The 21249-nt window shown below is 39.6% G+C and overlaps 1 protein-coding gene across 1 annotated transcript in view; it reads left to right on the top strand.

Annotated features, from left to right (window-relative positions):
* LOC126335011 (zinc finger protein 808-like) overlaps positions 1-21249 on the top strand; it is a 194395-nt gene that overhangs the window by 79798 nt on the left and 93348 nt on the right. Inside the window, 2 exon segments of the mRNA XM_049997840.1 lie at positions 5616-6440; positions 15893-16077. Coding sequence (XP_049853797.1) covers positions 5616-6440; positions 15893-16077 — 1010 coding nt within the window.

Below are 21249 nucleotides of genomic sequence, written 5' to 3'. Positions count from 1 at the left end.
CAGCCACTAATATTAGGGACACAATCCACAGTAGCTAACAAGTTTGAGTCAAGTTCCTACTTTCTGGGTGTCTAAATTAATCCTACATAAAATGCACTTCAGAAACACTCAAGGTAAAAATATAAAAACAAATAGAAATTTTTGGACATGAAGTCCTTGTCTTGCTTTATAAATTCTGCACCGTTTATCAAAGGAAGGAAACTCGACCTGCTTGAGGAAGCTGACATAGCAATTCACCTACTAAAGTTTGATAATGATAACGTACTTAATACACACAGGCTAGAATGATAATGCCTTCTGCCACAGATAACCATTAATATGGTGTCCCTCCATGCCCTTAACACATCTTTGCAGTGTTACGGAATGGCTGATGGCCCAGTGCAGTCTGTCAGACCTGAACACGTTAACGAACTAGCGGTGCATGGAGAGGTAGCTGATGTGACCAGTGTTTACTGCTTTCTGGAAACAACGCTTTGGAGGATAAGTGGAGCAGGGAATCTGGTTTTACCATTTTTAAACTGAGACAAGAACTTCATGTCTGGATAAATTTGGTTTTATATTTTGATCTTGAGTTCTCTTGAAATGCATTTTATGTAGGATTAATTTAGACAGCCAGATGATGCGAGCTCGACTCACAAAATTCGTTGTCGTTGATTGTGTTCTTAATTGTTGGTGAGTGCATGCTAAAATATTTATCACAGTTACTGTAACAACTGCTACCTCGGGTTCTTAAATGGACAGTGTTAGAAATATGTTGTTTTGCAACCTCAGTGCAATGCTTTGCAGTGTATGCTTCTGTCTGTTAGGAAGCAGTGTCTCTTGAAATATGTCTAATGAGAAAAATTGTTTTTTCAACATTGATGCTAGATATTTTTAGATTAAAACTACTTCAATTTTTCGTTAAGAGAACTGAAAGGACATTTTAAAGTAGAACACATTATATCCAATGTCATGCAAATGTGTTCCAGGCAGCAATAGGTGATGATAAATAAATGTAAAAGTGTATGGCTCAAAAATAAATGTTATACTGTATACACTTTAAGATGGAAATTGAACAATAAGGTCATTAGGCAATAAAAATTTTGTTGTGGCAGCTCCGACTGTGGTGCTGTGCAGTGAGTTGGGTATATTCATCTCTTTGTAGTCCACCTAATTAGACTTAGCAGGAAAGAAGTGTGAGTTTATTTTTAATCTTTCAGCAGACCAATAGCCCCCATTCTCCACTTTCTGCTCTGACAGAGGAGCAAGATGGGGGGTGGGGGTTGTATAATCCCTCTGGCATGCGTTACTTCAACGAAGGCTGCTACTACCATTGCTGACTCTGTCTCTGATAAACAGATTTGTATGAGTTGAGGATTTTATTAATTTGCCTTATGTGGAAGTTTCACCTGATAGTTGAAACATGAAAGAAATTGCTGTAACCATTGGCCTCTATCATTTCTCCAATATGTTTAGAAGTATAAATCTGGGTATCACCCAACTGATTGAAAACATCAATTCATGATCAGTTTTTTTTTTTTGTATAATGTGATGGCTGCTGTTAGAAATGAAAGCTAATGGAGAACAGTTTTCAGTAAACAACACTATCAATGAGAGTTTCCAGCTGCTTGCCAGGTATGTTTTGAACATTAGCCCTTCCGATTTCTGTATCCACCACCAGCAGCAGAAGCCACGTGGACATCAGTTATACCAATCATTTCCTCTCCACCACTCCTCTTAAGCCAAATATACATTGATCTTCTGCCTTGAAGCCTCAGTTCGCACATTTCACTTAAGCGTTTCTGATTCCATTTGCTCCTGTAAAGGTATGTCCTTTACCATATCCTTGATCTCTTCATTTCTTATTCTTCCCATCCTTGTTGCTGCCTCTCTTGTGGGTGCAGTTTCGTTTCACATGCCTTTATCTTGCTTAAACCCCATTTCTTCATTGTCCATGTTTCAGAAACATGGGTCAAGACAGGCACATAATAAATTAGGTACGTAATTTCCATGATCTTCTATGGGACATCCACACCAAGCTCCTGACACTTCTCAGAAATACTACTGTTTGCAACCCACTCTCATCGACTTCCTAATTGTTTCTTCAGTTTGTTGTACTTTCAAGATATAGGAAGTCGTCATCTTGTTTTAATGCTAAAATTAATTAAAATTGTTACAATATACATACAATGGAAAATCCGGGTTGGAATGTAACAATATTATGAAAAGGAAAGTTGCTACTCGCCATATAGCGGAGATGTGGGGTCGCAGATAGGCACAACAAAAAGACTTTCACAAATTCGTCAACAATACACACACACACACACACACACACACACACACACACACACACACACACACACACACACAACTCACGAGTTGCCTGAGACTGCAGTAGTGTGTGTGTGTGTGTGTGTGTGTGTGTGTGGACGGACGACGAAGGCCAATGTTTTTTTTTGTTATGCCTATGTGCGGCTCAGCATCTCTGCTATGTGGTGAGTGGCAATTTTCCTTCTCATTATATTGTTACAGTTCACAGAGTAATATTGCAAAAGAGCCCTTTGGCTGTAATGAGTTTCTCTACACTACAGTACATGCATTCAGTGTTTTGTTTGCTCTTTTTGTAGGAAGTCAATCTTGAACCATTTCGTATCCTTGGTTTAGTGATTGATTTTTTGGAAACATAAAGCATCTTCAAAAGCAAAATAAGTAACGTTTTATAGTAAGCGTATACATAGTAATGTTTTTAAATTACATCGTCTGATACACCATGCACTACATTCAGTTATAGTGGCCTTGTCACCAAGTAAATATTTTTATGTTAATACCCCTACTTTAAATCAGCCTGAGCTCTGAACACAATGCACTGGACAATAATGCTGACAGATTTCCCTCAACTTCGTGGAAGAACCTGAGGCCACATGTACCTGGATGAAATGAAAGAAAATATAAAAGTTCTTAGTAATTTTACTGTTGAAATACTACTGCAAGAAATTAATATTTATGACTTCAGCGACAAGCCACAGCAGTGACAGTATTAATCGGGGGAGAGGTATTTAAGTCAGTTAAGTTTGTGATGTGCAGTTCTTCTTTCACAATTCTAGATAGTCAGAAAGTTCATTTGTTTGTGATGTCTACATAACTCCAGTTTTGGTGAGTTGGTGTCAGGTAGCTCTAATATTGTTCTCCATTTAATGTTTAGGAAGAATGTTTTTAATGTAAAATTTCAGTAATTTGAGGACAGAGAGAAAAAAGTCACTAGTTCAAATATTTCTTCTGAATGATATATTATCAGCAGAAATGCAAAAGCAATTTTGAACCATCACTACAGTGTTAAGTCAACTAACAAAATGCTCTTCAACAAGACTTTGAATCTACATGGGTCCTTTCACAAGACTGGGGCAATCCCTGCCTGCAGGTGCAACAGTGAGTGGTAACCATCTTCACTCTTGAGACTAGTATTCGGGCAGTGTGGATAATAAGAGCTGATACAGACTGTAATTCTTGATGGAGTCCCAAAAACAACAGTGTAAGTGTTACCTCGTATGGCAGCACCAGGTGGAGCTGGGGTCGCATGCTCTTGTCATCGAGCCGCATTGTGGAGCCCGTACTGGCTGTCCCGCCCTCTTACGTAGTTGCTCCTGAGCCTCGCAGTGTTACGCTTGTGACTCACATAGGACGCACTCACATCTCTTCCACCATTTCTGCCACCACCAGGGAACACTCTTGTTTGTCGTCTTTCACCCTACTTGTTTACAGTGATATTTTAGATTCTTGTATGGTTCAGATTATCTTGAAAATTTAAAATTTACTTTCTTTGTTTAAAATTAAATATTACATTCTTACTTAATCATAACTATAGCAGTATAAGAGTTTATTGAACAACATTAAAAGTTCCTGTTAGAATTTACCTCTCTGGTTTTCCGCCAATGGCAGGCTTCTTACCTGATCCTAGTGATTCTCACCTCTCTGTGTCTTATTTTGCTGTGTAAAAGACTCAGAATTGATCATCATCGTATCCTTCCACAGTATTGCGGCATATTTAATAACTTTGATGTAAAAAAGTTATACTCACCTAGCAGAACTGTTGCATCGCTACCTGGTCTTCAACTTGCCACACATTTAATCTTGATATACTTTCTTGGTAACAGTTTGGTCTTCTTGACACTATATCTGTATTTGTGCTCATCCTTGTATGACCTGAAGCAAATATATCGTGGTAGAGTAAGCACTTTTTTTTCCATGTATTCAGCCTTGTATGTGGGGAAAAAAATCTGTCAATTCAATGTTATGAAAAGGATGGATTGGTACTCATTGTAAAGATGAGACATTGAGTTGGTGACAGGCATGACAAAAAGACTGTTATGTATAATCTGTCGGCGAAAGACTTCTTCCGAAAAGAAAAAGGCACACACATTCACACAAGCAAGCACACGTGACACACACACAACCACTATCTCCGGCTACTGTGGCCAGAATGCAACAGGAATGTGCCAAACTGATGTAACAATCAGGAGCAGGTCGGGAAAGGGGCATGGATAGCAGGGAACAGAGGAGAAGTGGAATCTGTTTGGCAGAGCACAGGGAAATACAGGTGGCAGGACAGGGCTACCAGGCGAAGTGCCCGGTGGATGGGGAGGGGGATGAAAGGGGAGGGAGAGGAGTTGAGATGTGTGTATTGTAACTTGTTGCACGTAGGTGACAGTGAGAAGTACCTGTGTAATGTAGTGTTGTGGTTGAGTTGTTACTGAGAGTCAGATTAAGGGGTTGGTGAAATCTGCTGCTGGCACGTAACCTAGTTCCCTTGAACAGCGCCGAGGCAGTCAGTGTACTTACATCAGTTGAATCACCATCATCGGTGCCACATTCTGTCACTCCATAACACACTACAGAGAGGTTTGGAAGTAGCCCAGGACTTCAAAGAAATGTCTACTGATCAGGAATTTTACGCTACCACATCTCTTCCACTTCTTAGAGGCCATTGACCCAACAATTAAGATACAAGACTCGTATTCAGGAGGACAATAATTCAGATTCCAGGCAGCCATGCCAAATTTATATTTTCTGTGATTTCCCATAATTACTGAAGGCAAATTCTAGGAAGAACCCTTGATATACACACATCAAATTCCTTGCCCATTCTGTGATTCTGGTTTGTCTCTAATGTCATGGTCTTTGTTTTCTTCCACATTCTGGCCAAATATGGGCAATTAAATATTTTTTCACCACCATGATTGTAGCTGAACACCGCAAAGAAAGTATATATTAGTGTTATTTCCTATGCAGGCTAACTCGTATGGCACTGTTGGGAGGTAAGAAAACTATGGGGACAAAAGAGGAACAACTGAGTAAACATCAAGAGCTTAGGTGGCAAGCTAGTAACTACAACTACTTGTGATTTTGTCACATTGCCATTTCTAGATTCCTACCACCTCACAAGTTATGTAGACTTGTACTGTGGAAAATTATCAAGTGTCATACAGAGAATAAAGCACTGTGTCATGCTTACAGTACTATTGAAAATGAGCATAAGAAATAAATATAATTTGTCATATAAAATAAAAGAATGGTTTTGATGCTTCCTACCAGATCTAACCCATTCCCTGCAGTGTATTAAACTAATTGGTTGTTTACAGGTGCAGTGTGACCTTCAGTTGGTAAACACTAATTCAGTCACACAGCCACACAGTGAACAGTTGGTAGCCCAGCAACAGGCAATTGCCTTGCACATCTCTCAGCAATTACAACAGCATCATCAGCAGCAACAGTTGCAGCAAACTCAGCAGCAGCAGCAGCAACAACAACAACAACAGCAACACCAGCAGCAGCAGCAGCAACAACAACAGCCACATCCAGCTCCACCACAACACCAGCAGCACCAACAAAACCAGCACATCCAACATCACCCTCTACAGCCACAAGTGCATCAGTCACAGCAGCAACACCAGACCCCATCACCACAGCTTCAGAATCAACAACAACAGCAGCAATTGCACTTACACCATCAGGCTTCACAGCAGAGGCAAGCACACCAACCACCTCCACCTTCCCAGCCACCTCCAGCAGCGTCTCTGCCCCAAGGCCACCAACAGCAGACTTCCCAGATGCACCAGCAACAGCAGTCACATCAGCAGGCCCCACAGCAATCACACCAACCTCACCACCAGCAGCAACAGCAGACACAAACACTTCAGCAGCATGTTCCACAACATCAGCAGCAGCAACCAATACATGCGGAACAAATGTGTCACTCACACCAAACACACCCACAACAACCACAGGGCCAGCAGCAGCAGCAGCAGCAGACACAACAGTCACCTCATCAAGCTCAACAGCAGCAACAAGCACAACAACTGCAACAGCAATTACCACAACAACCATTACATCAGCAGTCACAACAAGGACATCAGCCGCAGCAGCAGCAGCAGCAGCAGTCATCATCCCAGCCAAAGCAACAGCAGGTAAACAAGAATACTTTTCCTTGCTGATCCAATGAGCCAAAAAAGTTTAAATTGTCTAAAAGGAGGATTGGCAGGACAAACTAGATATGGTAGTTTCATAAACAGAGCTGTTTGATATTTCTTTTGTTCTAGTCTTTTTTCCAGTGTGCCCTAGATTGCAAAATAAAATAGTGCTTGAAAAGTAAGAACCCTTAATTTTGAGTAACTGTGTGCACCATCGTGTTCTTACCCATGTAATTAAAGAGTGATTAAGAGTCATTCCACGCCAAGTGCTCTAGAAGTTCCCACACAACCCTAGTCTATTTTGATGAATTTTTTTGTATTACTACATGTTCCCAGTGAACATTGGCCAAGTTTCACAATCTTTCTTCAGTACTTGCAGAGATATAGTCACTTGTTTTTATTTTATTGTATTTTTCTGTAACACAGCTTTCGATATTATACCTCTTGAGTTTTTGGCAACTTTTCCTCCTGCTTGCCAAAAAGTTCACAAACTGGGGAAAAGCTGACAATTTTTGTAAAAAAATCAAATACGGATAGTTTCAGCCCACTTTTATAAAACATATTTTCTGCGAAAACTTCTAAACCATTTTCATTAGAAAAACCTTATTCTAAACCACCTAAAATGAGATTTGGTTTTGCAAATGCAAATATGTACGGCTAAAAAACAAAGTACAATGTCATTGTGCAATCCCATAGAAAAGAGCTTTTTTGCAAATTGATTAAAAAGATCTTCTTTGAACGGTGTTACCCTAATATCACAACTACTATCGGCAATAATCTAAAGAAAACCAAAAGAAAACCATTTCATTATCAAGGTTTAATACCAGACTATTAGATCACACCTAATCCTCAAAATAGAATGAGGAAGATTGCATTGTGAGGAATGCGCACAAGACCCAAAACAGTGGTTTTTAATTTTTGGTGGTAGAAGTGAAAGTTTAACTGAGAAACTAACTACAGCAATGGACATAGTTTAGCTTCATTTATGTGAAACAGTTTTCCTTTAGGTACATCTGACAACTTGAAATTTCCATCCCTGTTTATCATATGATAAAAGTTGGGTGAAGCAACGAGCATGCCATGTTGCACCAGACGAGGTGATAGAGACATGTATTGGTGTTTTATAACTCTCGTTCCAGTGTGAACCAGTTATGTCACTTCCAATGTGTTGCTGTGAGCTCTGCCGATGCGGGTTGTATCACTTGTCGCATTTCATACTGTATCACATATCATATTGCCTTAGTTTGAACCGTGTCTTAAAGCCTTTCAATTTTATCTAAAGGAAAATAAGCTTATCCAAATGTCTGTTGCTGAAAATTATTCATTTTTTTGTTCAGGATGCAGTGCAACGTTCCCACGGGGAAAATTGTTGATCATCATTCCATCCATTTCTCGTCTATTTTCCTCACAACTACAAGGTGGAATCTATGATTTTTTTCCATTATCTGTGACATGGAACAATTATTGTTCATGGTTTTTGTCAGGAGCGGATGAAATACATAACAACATAGGTTGCTCAGATTTCCCAAATCTATAACTTTAGTGATGGCTACATCACCTAGTGCAAAACTTTCAATAACATTCTCATTTTGTGCGTTCTTGAAAGATGACAAAATGTAGTGTTTTGCACAAGCCATAGAAAGTCACTGATGGGATTGGAGGTACAGCAAAGTGATTAACAGCCAGAACAACCTCTCAAGGGCCAATTAACAATCGGACCCTTACACCTATATATTTGTTTCACTTCTGCACTGAAAGAATTAATGCTATTAAATTTTCTATCACTGGCAAAGAAGAAATTGAAGAAAATAAAGTGTCACTAGAAGAGAAGTTCAAACATGGGCATACTTTAGCAGGCACTGTAAAATGTAATGCTCTTTTTTCCTTCTTCAAGTGATGAAACAACAATTAGGTTAGCAGAATTTCAAAGGATGCATCCTCTTGTCTGGCCAAAATTAGTGACAGTGAAAAGTACACAACATTGGACCTCCAATCACGTCAATATGCTGCATACATTATAAGAAAATGTAGTGAATTGGAAACTTATCTAAGGCTTCCACAGAGCAGTATGATGCTTTAATAAATATTATGCATCCATATGGCCCAGCAAATCCATTTTATTGGCCATCACTGAGTGAAAAGTACTGTGTTCCAGAACAGCATATTATGGCAGTTATTGGAGCTCCATAATTGCCATAATTGCCAGTGTCTTCTGGCAGTAGAGTTTTCCTTGTGACATCCAACAGCTAATTACTGAAACCTCTAAAAACAATTTGATAGCTCAGAGTAAACATAAGCTGAAGGTCCTAAAAAAAAAAGTTCTTCTAGCTTTGGTCTTGAATACCGAAAGAAACTTATCATCTGGCTTGAGACACTGTGGAAACAAACCCTCGTCAGGATTGGAATCCTGTGGTAAAGAAACCCACAACAGCTTCCATTGCACAGCTTCAGGCATGACCCCCATGATGGTGGGGACGCTTGTTTTCCATTACTGATGAAGCCACCATGGGCCTTAATAACACATTTATATACTTTCAAACTGTTACATATAAGCTTTCGGCCAGAGCATTCTTCAAAAAAAGAGAAAAGAACATACAGTCACACAAGCAACCACACCTCACATGCACTTGGCTGCTACTTCCAGCCAGACTGGTTGGATCTAGCAATCGTGTGTGTGAGATGTGCTGGATTGTGTGTGTGTGTGTTTTCCATTTTTGTGAAGAAGGCTTTGCTGCTTATATGTAAGTCTTTTCATTGTTACCTGTCCGTAACTCCATGTGTCATCTTTACAGTGATTAGCAATCTATCCTTTCCATAATATTGTTCATTTATACTATTTTTCATCATTTTGCTATGCAAACAGAAAATATGCTATACTTTAGACTGGAATTAAAGTAGCACATCTCAAAACAAAAAGCCATTCAAAATTCTCATTAGATTAGATTAATACTAGTTCCATGTATCATGAATACGAAATTTCCTAATGATGTGGAACGAGTCAAATTTTCCAATACATGACATAATTAAGTAAATATAACAACTTTTTATTTTTTAATTTTTTAAATTTTTTTTAAATAATTTTTTTGTTTGGTTTTTTCTTTGGTTTTTTCTTCCTTAATTTATATCTAAAAATTCCTCTATGGAGTAGAAGGAATTGTCATTCAGAAATTCTTTTAATTTCTTTATAAATACTTGTTGGTTATCTGTCAGACTTTTGATACTATTTGGTAAATGAGTAAAGACTTTAGTGGCAGTATAATTCACCCCTTTCTGTGCCAAAGTTAGATTTAATCTTGAATAGTGAAGATCATCCTTTCTCCTAGTATTGTAGTTTTGCACACTGCTATTACTTTTGAATTGGGTTTGGTTGTTAATAACAACATTTCATAAGAGAGTATATATACTGAGAAGCTACTGTGAATATCCCTTGATCTTTAAATAAATGTCTGTAGGATGATCTTCGGTGGACTCCAGCTATTGTTCTGATTACACGCGTTTGTGCAATAAATACTTTATTCCTCAGTGATTAATTACCCCAAAATATGATGCCATATGCAAGCAGTGAGTGAAAATAGGTGTAGTAAGCTAATTTACTAAGATGTTTATCACCAAAATTTGCAATGACCCTTATTGCATAAGTAGCTGAACTCAAACGTTTCAGCAGATCATCAATGTGTTTCTTCCAATTTAAACTCTCATCAATGGACACACCAAAAAATTTTGAATATTCTACCTTAGCTATATGCTTCTGATTAAGGTCTATATTTATTAATGGCGTTATACCATTTACTGTGTCTTATCAAAATTCAGTGAGAGTCCTTTTACAAGGAACCACTTAGTAATTTTCTGAAAGACATTATTGACAATTTCATCAGTTAATTCTTGTTTGTCAGGTGTGATTACTGTACTTGTATCATCAGCAAAGAGAACTAACTTTGCCTCTTCATGAATATAGAATGGCAAGTCATTAATATATATTAAGAACAACAAAGGACCCAAGACCGACCCTTGTGGAACCCCATTCTTGATAGTTCCCCAGTTTGAGGAATGTGCTGATCTTTGCATATTATGAGAACTGCTTATTTCAACTTTCTGCACTCTTCCAGTTAGGTACGAATTAAACCATTTGTGCACTGTCCCACACATACCACAATACTTGAACTTGTCTAGCAGAATTTCATGATTTACACAATCAAAAGCCTTTGAGAGATCACAAAAAAATCCCAATGGGTGGTGTTCGGTTATTCAGATCATTCAAAATTTGATTGGTGAAAGCATATATGGCATTTTCTGTTGAAAAACCTTTCTGGAAACCAAACTGACATTTTGTTAGTACTTCATTTTTACAGATATGTAGAATTTGAAAGCAGTTTATAGAATGTATGTTGCAGCTGTTCTGCAACAATTTTACTACTATGACCTTCAGTGCCTTCGAGTTTATAACTAGTTTGATTATGCAGTTATGACAGCCGAAAACTGGTTCAAATATGTTAAGAGTCATGACAAAATACATTCATTGTTTTTGTACTTTTTCAAGTTCTTCTGGCTCAAACTCACTTCGTGTTCATCAGGATGTTTTATATTACCGTCTCCAGAGAGTATGAAACTGCTTTAGAACATTTAAAAAAGCCAGTCTTAATTTATGTACCAGCAGAATATGGTTGTATTTTTCACTGCACCTTTATATAGTTGTCATGTTTTAGACCCTTATATGCTCACACTGCAAAACAAAATCTAGTTTAAAAGGTGGTTTAGAAGAGTTTGAGCTTTACCCCTAATTTGTAAACTATTGGAAACCAATAGGAGAATCAAATTTTATATTCAAAGACCTGGTGTTGCTCAATTATCACAAGAAAAGTGTCATGGTTATTCTGCACTCACTTCCATAGATATAAAAAGCTAGATTTCGTATTAGTTTTTCAAGCGGTCAGCCCCACCCCTCCAGGATGACTGAGATTCATATTATCTGCATGAAAATTGCTCATTGAATCTGTTTTACTGTTCCATGTAAGAAATGGCAACAAGTTGTACAATATTGCTTTGTTTCCCCCCCAAGAATATATTGCTGGAAATGTGGGGTCTCAAAGTTGCAGATAACTCGGGTGTGGTGGAGGGGGGTAGGAGAGGGGGCAGACACTGTTGGAAGCTGCGCTACAGGATCAGACAAATGACTATACCTCTAATAATGGAAAGTCTAGGATGGAACAACAACCACATGGAAAGGATGGATTGCAACTCACCACATAGAGAAGGTGTTGAGTTGTAGACAGCACAAAGATAAAGACTGCTAAAATATTAAAGCTTTTGTATAAAGCCCTTCTTCGGCAGTCAAAAATACATGCATGGCATCCCCCCCCCCCCTCCACCCTTCCACCTACACACACACATGCACACACACACACAGCACAACTCACTCACATGGCCACTGTCTCAGGGCACAGGATATGTTGTAAAGGGAGTTCCCACATGCATAGTTTAGAAAAGCAGATGTTGGTAGTAGGAATCCTGACTGCACAGGCTACGATGCTACGTAGCCTGTGCAGTGAAGCGCATCATGTTAGGTGTTGCGTTTAGCAACTGGGTGGTCTAGTTGTCTCTTGGCCATAGTTTGGCAGTGACAATTCCTGTGGCCAGACAGCTTGTTAGGTGTCAGGCCCATGTAGAAATCTGCACCATGGTTGCAACTTAGTTCGCTAATTTCACAGGTGGCCCTGCCTATGATAGGGAGGGGGATGCCTGTGACAGGACTGAGTAGGTGGTAGTTGGTGGCTGTATGGGACAGGTCTTTTTTATGGATCTGTTGCAGGGATATGGGCTCTTGTAGCGAGGCATTTCGAGCAGAATTGGAGTAGCTGTAGACAAGGATATTGCTTACATTCAGTGGGTGGCAGAATACCCATCTGGGATAGATGGGGGGGGGGGGGGGGGGATAGTGGGAAGGACATTCCTCATTTCAGGACCAAAAGATAGCTACTTTCTCAGACACAGTCCAGCTCCAGCTCTCTGAGACAGTGGCCATCTGTATGCGAGTTGTACTTGTGTGAATGTGTGCGTGTTTTCTACTGCAGAAGAAGGACTTTGTCCGAAAGCCTTAATACTAGGGTTGGAACTTAAACAGTGGCAACTATTTATTCACACTCGATACAAAAGAGTTATATGTTTGTACCTGTTACTGTCCTTCACAATAGTCACCAGCGTTGTGTAGAATCAGTTGCCAGCAGTGTGGAAGGCGTAATATACTGTTGGCAGAGCCTGTTCTGTTGATGGTGTGAATGGAGCGGTCCACTGCCTGTCGAATCTGGAACTGTTCTAAAGCAAATGCTTCATCTTCAGAATCCTCCATCTTCGGAATCAAATCAAAGTAACAAGGACTTAAGTCCGGGGAGGATGGTGGATGGTACAGTACTTACCAGTCCCATTGACCAAACAGGGCAGCCACAGCTTGCGCTGTATGTGCCCACGCATTGTCATGCAAAATAATGGGTGGGCTGTGCAGGAAGTGTTGCTACTTCTTTAGCAAAGCTGGTCGCAGGTGATACTCCAGAAACGAACTGTAATACTGTGCATTGACAGTCTGCCGTGGAGGAATGTAATGCGTTAGGATAACACCATCACAGTCTTACACGAGAATCACCATAACTTTCACCATACTGGGGCTTTGATGCACTTTCGACTTTCGCGACGACCCATAATGATGCCATTCGTTGGATTGGCATTTCAGTTTTGGCTTGTACGAAGTGGCCCATCTTTCATCCAGTGTTATGATACGGCGTAAGGAAGCCTCTCCTTCACGCTCATAGCGCTCAAAGTGCATCTGAGCTGCATCGTAACGCATACATTCCTGCCTTTCCATCAAGTCATGCGGAACCCCCCATGATGCAATATTTCGCATGCTCAGGCATTCCTTCAGGATGCGAATCATAGACGTATGCGCTAATCCGGTTTCGTGGGCGAGCTAACGAATCGTATGTTATCGATCACTGTCCACTAATGCGACAACAGCATGCACTTCTTCTTCAGAGATGCTAGGGCATCCTGCCCGATGCATGTCTGCCACAGTTCTCTGACCTTCGTTGAAAGCTTTTACCCAACGTGCCACTGTTCTGCCCGGCATTGTTGATTCCCCATACCCCTCTTGAAGACCTTGATGACACTGCCGTGCTGTAAGACCTCTGACACATTCAATCTTGATCCAACTTCGTTGCTCCTGTTTCGAAAATGTAGAGACACCGTTACATTAGACTGCTCGCTCACAAGTGACTGTGTTTCCATTGATTGTGTGCACACCGGTGACGTGGGACGGGCGAGTCCATTTGCTCAGAGGTAAGTTAGGTATGTCAACAATGAGTACTATTAGCAGCAATAGTAGATTCCATTGCATAGTGTCTCCACAGCAGTGTTGCCACTATTTAAGTTCCAAACTATGTATTTTGGCAGTCTTCTTCATTGTGCTGTCCAACTCAACGCATCCTCTGTGGTGAGTAGGAATCTGTCATGTCCAATTGTTGTTCGGTACATCTCTGCAAGTATTAAACTGATGAAATCAGAACTTTGCCAATGTTCACCGGAAATGTGCAAATGTTCACACAAAATTCAACAAAACCTGGAATGTTCATGCAGCAGCTTTACTGAAATTAGACCATGTGGCATGGAATGGCCCTTAAGACATTAATATCATGATGTGGTTTTAGCCATGATGTTTTCACAGAAGGTACCCACATCAGTAAACAGATATTGCTCATGGCAGTGTGCAGCCATAAGCTACTTGTTTATAGGACAGTACTGTCATTGACATTGAGTTCAGGTGCGCGCGCGCACGCGCGCGCACACACACACACACACACACACACACACACACATTTGTGTTGTAAGAACTGCTATCATGGTCAGTCTTTCATAGCATAAAAATGTTGACAATCACTGCTTGCTCTAGTCTGGGAGTCAGTGTAGAACAGGTGATCTGGCAGCTTCTTTTTGAAACTTTCCATCACTACTTCATTATGGATGAATGTTGACCATTGAGATGGACAATGCTGAATTACAGCCTTTTTTCGCACTTAAAATAGGGGCACCCTTTTCATTGGGAAGGTGTGCGTAAATGTTTTTGATTTGCTTGAAGAATGGAATTATATACGTTGTCTGGATTGCTCTCTTATTTGTGTCTCCTCTCCCACCAAATTCCATGAAAGATATCTCTTTATCTGTAATAGTGCTAAGAAATTTGAAGTCAGCATCCATTTGGCACATTTCGTGATGGACACAAACATTCTTGAGAACTCTCTTCAAACACAATTTTCGGCTTCGAACTTTGTCAAGATAGTGGTAAAGAGAAAGGCCTCACCGAACAGCTCAGAAATTTTGTGTCAGCATAATTTATGAAACACCTCATCCACTGAAACATACTTACCAGTGCCAAATATTTCCTTTTCTAACTGTCTGTGTCTGAATGTCACACTGCAAAATTCCTAGTGAAGTTAGTGAACTTTACAATTTACACATCCACTAACAAATTTCAGTGGTGCTGAACAAGCAAAATAATGGTGTGCAGCTCACAATTCATAGAAGTGTTGTGTTCGGCACTTGTATTCAGTGTTGTATACTTGTAACTGAGATATACTAGAGGCTGATAGAATTGAGTATTGAGATCTGCATATTGGTTACATTAAACTTTATTTCTTGGTTAGCTTCTAGTTCTGCTGGAATTTGGAGTTGTATGCCTCATTTACTGTTATTCTTGTCCAGAACAAGACATTTTGTCACACACACAAACATGTCCTGCCATTGTAGTATGAATGCTGGTTTAGGCTGTGAAGGGTAGAAAGTTAGTAAGGCTCTGACAAGAGGAAGGTGTGTAATTCCATGACAATATCTCATTGAATGATTTGCTCAGGTAGTCCATTACTTTGGTGTCAAAGTACCCATTTTGTTAGTGATGAATTTATTTAGTGAGATATCAATATGAGTCAGATCAAACACTCATAATCCTCATTAATACAACATAGCTAAGACTTTGGTACTCTTTTTAATTAAAATGTGGTAACATCAGAATGCAGTGGAGAAATTCTGCATGTTTTCTCTCTCTTTGGCACGGGGAAAGGTGACAATTCTCGGATTCTGCATTAATTTAAACTTCAAGGGTGTAATTATCATAATATAACTTAAACTTATAATCTAATAACAAAAATGTCACTTTTATTTCTTCAACAATATCATGAAAAGAGAAGTTGCTGCTTACCATATAGTGGAGATGCTGAGCCACAGAGAGGCACAACAAAGACTCTCATAAATAAAGCTTTTGACCATTAAGGCCTTCGTCAACAATAGATGACACACACACACACACACACACACACACACACACACACACACACACACACACACACACAACTACTACTATAGTAATGTAACGGGATGCCATTCAAAATTATCATTATTTATTATTTTTGCAGCAGCAGATAACTGGCAGTGAAAATCAGAGCAGGCCAGCAGAGGGTCAGCATGCAAGTCGCAGCACGTCATCCTGCTCTCGTGAATCTAGTACTCAAGTAGATACTAGCTCTGATCACTCAGACAAAGATGAGAAGGCAACTGTTTCATCTGCATCTACTAAAGAAGAACGCATCTTGTTACCAGGGTTTGTTATTTTTATGAAAGCACTTTTGCTTCCATGTTTAAAAATTCATTAACAATTGTGGTGTTTCTGACCTCTGAACAGTGTTTAGTGTCATTGTACTGTTTGTGTAAATCCATGTGTGCAACATCCAACAAGGAAATGGTAATTCTGAAATGAGGTAAACATTGACTTAAAAGTGAAGGACTAGGTTTCTCTTTAAAAAGAAGAATCACCATATTTGACACTTTGTGAATATTTTTTTGTGTCGTCTTGAGTAAGATGAGTGATATTTTACCTTTGCCAAATATTGGTGATGCAGAAATTTCAGTGCACCACTAAGAGTCGAGCTTCGACTGAAGGACCCAGGATGGAAGCCAGTATGCAGTTTGTCACTAAGAGTTGTAATGCAACAGGTGGTCTCAACAAATAATTAGATATATTTGTTGTTTGAAATGGTACTTGGAGAATGTAGTCTTCTTCGGACATAACATACTTTATTTTCCTTAAAGTTTATTTCTACGGTAGCTGTGCATCAGGGAACAGGTGAATTTTTGCCTTGGAAACAGTATTTCATAGATTTTTGGGCTTGAAAGGATACAAAACAATCACTCTTGAGTGTGATCATTTGGTAGGGTTCAGTGATAGGGAATTGCACTGGTAAGGGAAGCAGTTTAAGACAATGAGAAATAAGTCTGATAAATAATGAAGATAAGAAAATTAAAACCGACAAGACAGTTAAAACAGGTTATAAAATGTATGTTGTGACAGCTACTCGAAATCAGACTGACTACAACATTTAAAATCAAGGGTGTCCAATCTTTTAGATTATCTGGGCCATGGAAGAAAATGAGCGTGTTTTTGAGGTGCACCTAATATACTTAACACTAACAAAATAACTGCTAAGTGAGGGAAGGGTGGGAAAGATAATTTCTTAATTAATGATTCTTTATTCTAAAAAGGCACGATGAAATTAATTTAACATTTTATGTATGAAATTTCATTAATAATTATATATAAGTAATCACAAATCATAAAATTAATGTGACATTTGAGTTTGAATTTGGGAAACTAATTTATCAGAATGTGTTTAAAATAGTGCTTGCTTGCTTGCTTTGACAGTAATCATTGGACATTAATAATATGTAACTGGTACTGCATAGGGTGTCAGTCTGTGGGCTGTTATATGAAGAAATTGGATTGAATTAAGATCATCTCGTCTTGCCTGGAATGCTAGGTGACATGGCTGGATTATTATGACCAAACTGCTGAATACTTTTTACCGTTCTGCTGCTATGTCCAGTGTATGCTGCTGTATGCTGTACCAATGAGTTCAATACTCTTATTTATTTTCTTGATCACAGCATTTGGCCACATTCTGTATTATTTTATGGGACTCACTGCAAATAACAGGCCTGTGAGGCATCGACTATGACTTCTAACAAATACCAACCAGAGACAGGGGCCAAGTTGTTGCAGGCAGATAGCACATACAGACAATACAGTACAATCATAGCACGAAGAATTTTCTCTACAGTGTGTGGGGTGTGAGGGGAATGGGCAGGATGACTTCTGCAGTGCAATGCAGTACAATTAAGGTCGAGGGAATCAGCTTCTGCCATCATGTGCAGTACTGACACATTTTGATTTACACTGATCATCTGCCATGATAGAAACTGCACACAAAAGTAGAGAGTCTTCGTGAAAGCTCATTATAGAGATGTTCACTTTCAAATCTGGTTCTTATTTGTAGCAATGGATATGGTATCAAATTAAACCTGTTATAACAGAATAACAATAATGTTATGAAAAGGGTAGTTGCTACTCACCTTATAGCAGATATGCTGAGTCACAGATACACACATGACTGCAGAGTCTGCCTGCTGAGGCCACAGCATCCAGAGACTGCGGTCATGTGTATGAGAGATTGCGTTTGCATGAGGGTGTGTATGTATGTCCTATCTCCGATGAAGGCCTTATTGTACAAAAGCTCATTTTCTGGCAGTCTTTTTGTTGTGCCTATTTTTGACTCAGCATCTCCACTGGTGAGTAGCAACTATCCTTTTCGTAATATCTTTACATTACATCTTGAATTTTCAATTGTAGAATTACAATACTGTTAGATGACAAACATTGGCAGTAATTGAATCCACATGAACTACTGTGGAAAAGGCTCTTTATCACAACTGTGAAGAAATAACACAGAATTTCCTTGTATTTTCATAAATTAATTTTGTTATACATCTGCAGATATCTAGTTTTGCAGTTGCAGCTGAATTAGCCATGAAATAACAGACAAGCGCATGTGACAGATTAGCCAGTTACAGAACAAGGCCCTGGGGACTCGACTATAACCCGGGCAGCAATTTTAAGAATGGGATGGACTGATGAGAGAATAGCATTATATGGTTGGAGTTTCAGGTTTAACGTACCCTTCTTCCCTTTTTTTGCCCGATTGCGCGGTAGATGCTCACTTCCTGGGCCACATTGATACTTGCTTTTTGCGGCATGCATCCCATGGGCCACGGCTTGGACACCCCTGATTTACACTGTATGTAAAGAATTGTCAGTGTCTTCAAAAATACTGGTGTATCAGATAACTATAGACAGCTGGGAAGATTGGACAGATCAGGAGTGCTTCCATGGGATAGTAAAACAAACTTTAGAAGCCAGATTAAGTTTTGGTATTTTAAAAGTCGACACACTTTGGAGTTCTTGTTTGCTTTTATGCAACGTCATTGTATCTTCTAATACGAGGAACTTCCGTACACCCCTGGACTATGAGCAATTAATTATGTGAATGAATTACAAGGCCACATAATTGGTGACCCTGCATTTCAATACACAGAACTATCATATCTTTTGGTGAATGGTGCAGGCGGCAAGCAGCTAAATACTGACAGGGAAAATGAGTTACAACAGAACAGTGGAAACTGTGTCAAGACAGTTGCATACACAATGACGACGACAGGGATTCGGTAGTCAGAATATGCTGATGCCACTGCCATGTGAATTGTGACTAAAGCAGATGGCCCTCATGAGAAATGCTGGTATTATAAACATTTCAGCTGAGACAGTGTGAAGCGCAAGTCACCGTGCATTTACTCAGATGACTGGAACATTCTAACATCAGCGTCCTGCCCAGTAACACACATTCTACCATATGGAAAAGACTGTGTCTGTCAGATGGGAACATTGCCATGACATTCTTTGTAGATGCTGGATCATACATCAACAAACTGCCTGTCGGCCACAAACCTCACAACAAGTGACTGGAAGAAAAGCACAGATGACTCCAATATATAAGAAGGGTAAAACAATGGATCTGTGAAATTACAGACTAATATCTGTAACTTCTGTTCATTGCAGAATCCTGAATGTATTCCTTTTTTGAGACTGAGAAGTTTATGCCCATGAATCAGCATGGTTTTAGAAAGCATTGCTCGTGTGAAAGTCAGTTTGCCCTTTCCTCACAGGATAGACTGGGAACTATGGATGAAGGGCAGTAAGCAGATTCCGTATGCCTAGATTTCCGAACAGCTTTTGACGCAGTGCTCCATTGCAGGCTGTTAACAAAGGTACAAACATATGGAGTAAATTCACGCAAATGTGAGTGGCTCGAAGACTTTTTAAGTAATAGAACCCAGTATGTTGCCCTCGACAGCAGGTGTTCATCAGAGACAAGGGCATCATCAGTACAGCCCCTGGGAAGTGTGATAAGATCACTGTTGTTTTCTATATACATAAATGATTTGGTGAGCATGGTAGGCAGCAATCTGCAGTCATTTGCTGATGATGCCATGGTGTACAGTAAGGTGTTGATGCCACGGTGTACAGCAAGGTGTTGAATTTGAGTGTCCATTGAAAGATACAAGGCAACTTACACAAAATTTCTAGTCGGTAACATGAATGACAGCTAACTCTAAATGTGGAAAAATGTAACTTATACGTGTGAGCAGGAAGAACAAACCTGTAATGTTTGGATACAGTATTACTAACATCCTGCTTGACACAGTCGAGTTGTTTTTTATATCTGGGTGTAACATTGCAAAGTGATGTGAATTGGAACAAGCATGTGAGAACTGTGGTAGGGAAGGCAAATGGTTGGCTTCTATTTATTGGGAGAATTTTAGGGAAGAGTGGTTCACTTGTAAAGGAAACTGTCTATAGGATGCCAGTGCAATCTATTCTTGAATACTGCTGAGTATTTAGGATCCGTACCAGGTCCGGATTGAAGAAAGATATTGAAGCAGTTCAGAATCAGCCTGCTAGTTACCGGTAGGTTAAAATAACAAACAAGTGTTACGGAAATGCTTTGAGAACTCGAAATGGAAATCCTTGGAGGGAAGGCAACTTTCTTTTCGAGAAACATTACCGAGAAAATTTAGAGAACCGGCATTTGAAGCTGACGGCCGGATGATTCTACTGTCTCCAACATACATTGCTCATCAGGACCACAAAGATAAGATACGAGAAATTAGGGCTCATATGGAAGCATGTAGATAGTTATTTTTCCCTTGCTCTATTTGTGACTGTGACAAGTAAGGAAATGGGTAGTAGTGGTACAGGTACCCCCCGCAACGCACCATGCGGAGTATCTATATAGTTGTAGATGTAGATGTACAGACATGCTTGAAGGCAGCTAATAACTCCCCAGTCAACTCTTACATATACAAAGTTTGCACCATCGATGTTGGTTTCTCCAGTCAATTAACATGGACTTTTGTAGTTGCTGATGTCTCCGAACCTGTATTAGGTACTGACTTGCTAGCATGCTGAAGACACTTAAACTGAGCTTAGTAGACAACAGTACTGTATCCGGAGCTAGAGCTCATCAAGCTTACGGTATGCCACTGAGGACAGACAACACAAGTCCATCAAAGTAACGTAGTACACCTGTATCATGGAACCCTTTTGGCAACTGCAAGTAAGTCTGCGAACGAGTTGCAAGTACAGGTTCAATATAAGGCATCAAGCCAATGCAGTGCACTCCATCTTCTCTGCACCGGGACAACCTGTCTTACTACATGCATGCAGAATCACACCAGAATGGTTGACAGAGATGAAGGTGATTTTTGAGGAAATCTTACAGTCTGGAATTATTCTCTAGTTGAACAGCTTGCTCCTACTCCTGCTTCATAAAAAAAAGATGGCTGGTGGAGATCATTTTTTTGCTGGACTTTAGACCCAAGAACA

Source organism: Schistocerca gregaria, chromosome 2, assembly GCF_023897955.1.
Source record: "Schistocerca gregaria isolate iqSchGreg1 chromosome 2, iqSchGreg1.2, whole genome shotgun sequence".
In the NCBI taxonomy this organism is placed as follows: Eukaryota; Metazoa; Arthropoda; class Insecta; order Orthoptera; family Acrididae; genus Schistocerca; species Schistocerca gregaria.
Note: the sequence above shows the minus strand (reverse complement) of the source record. Positions and strands in the feature narration are given on the sequence as shown.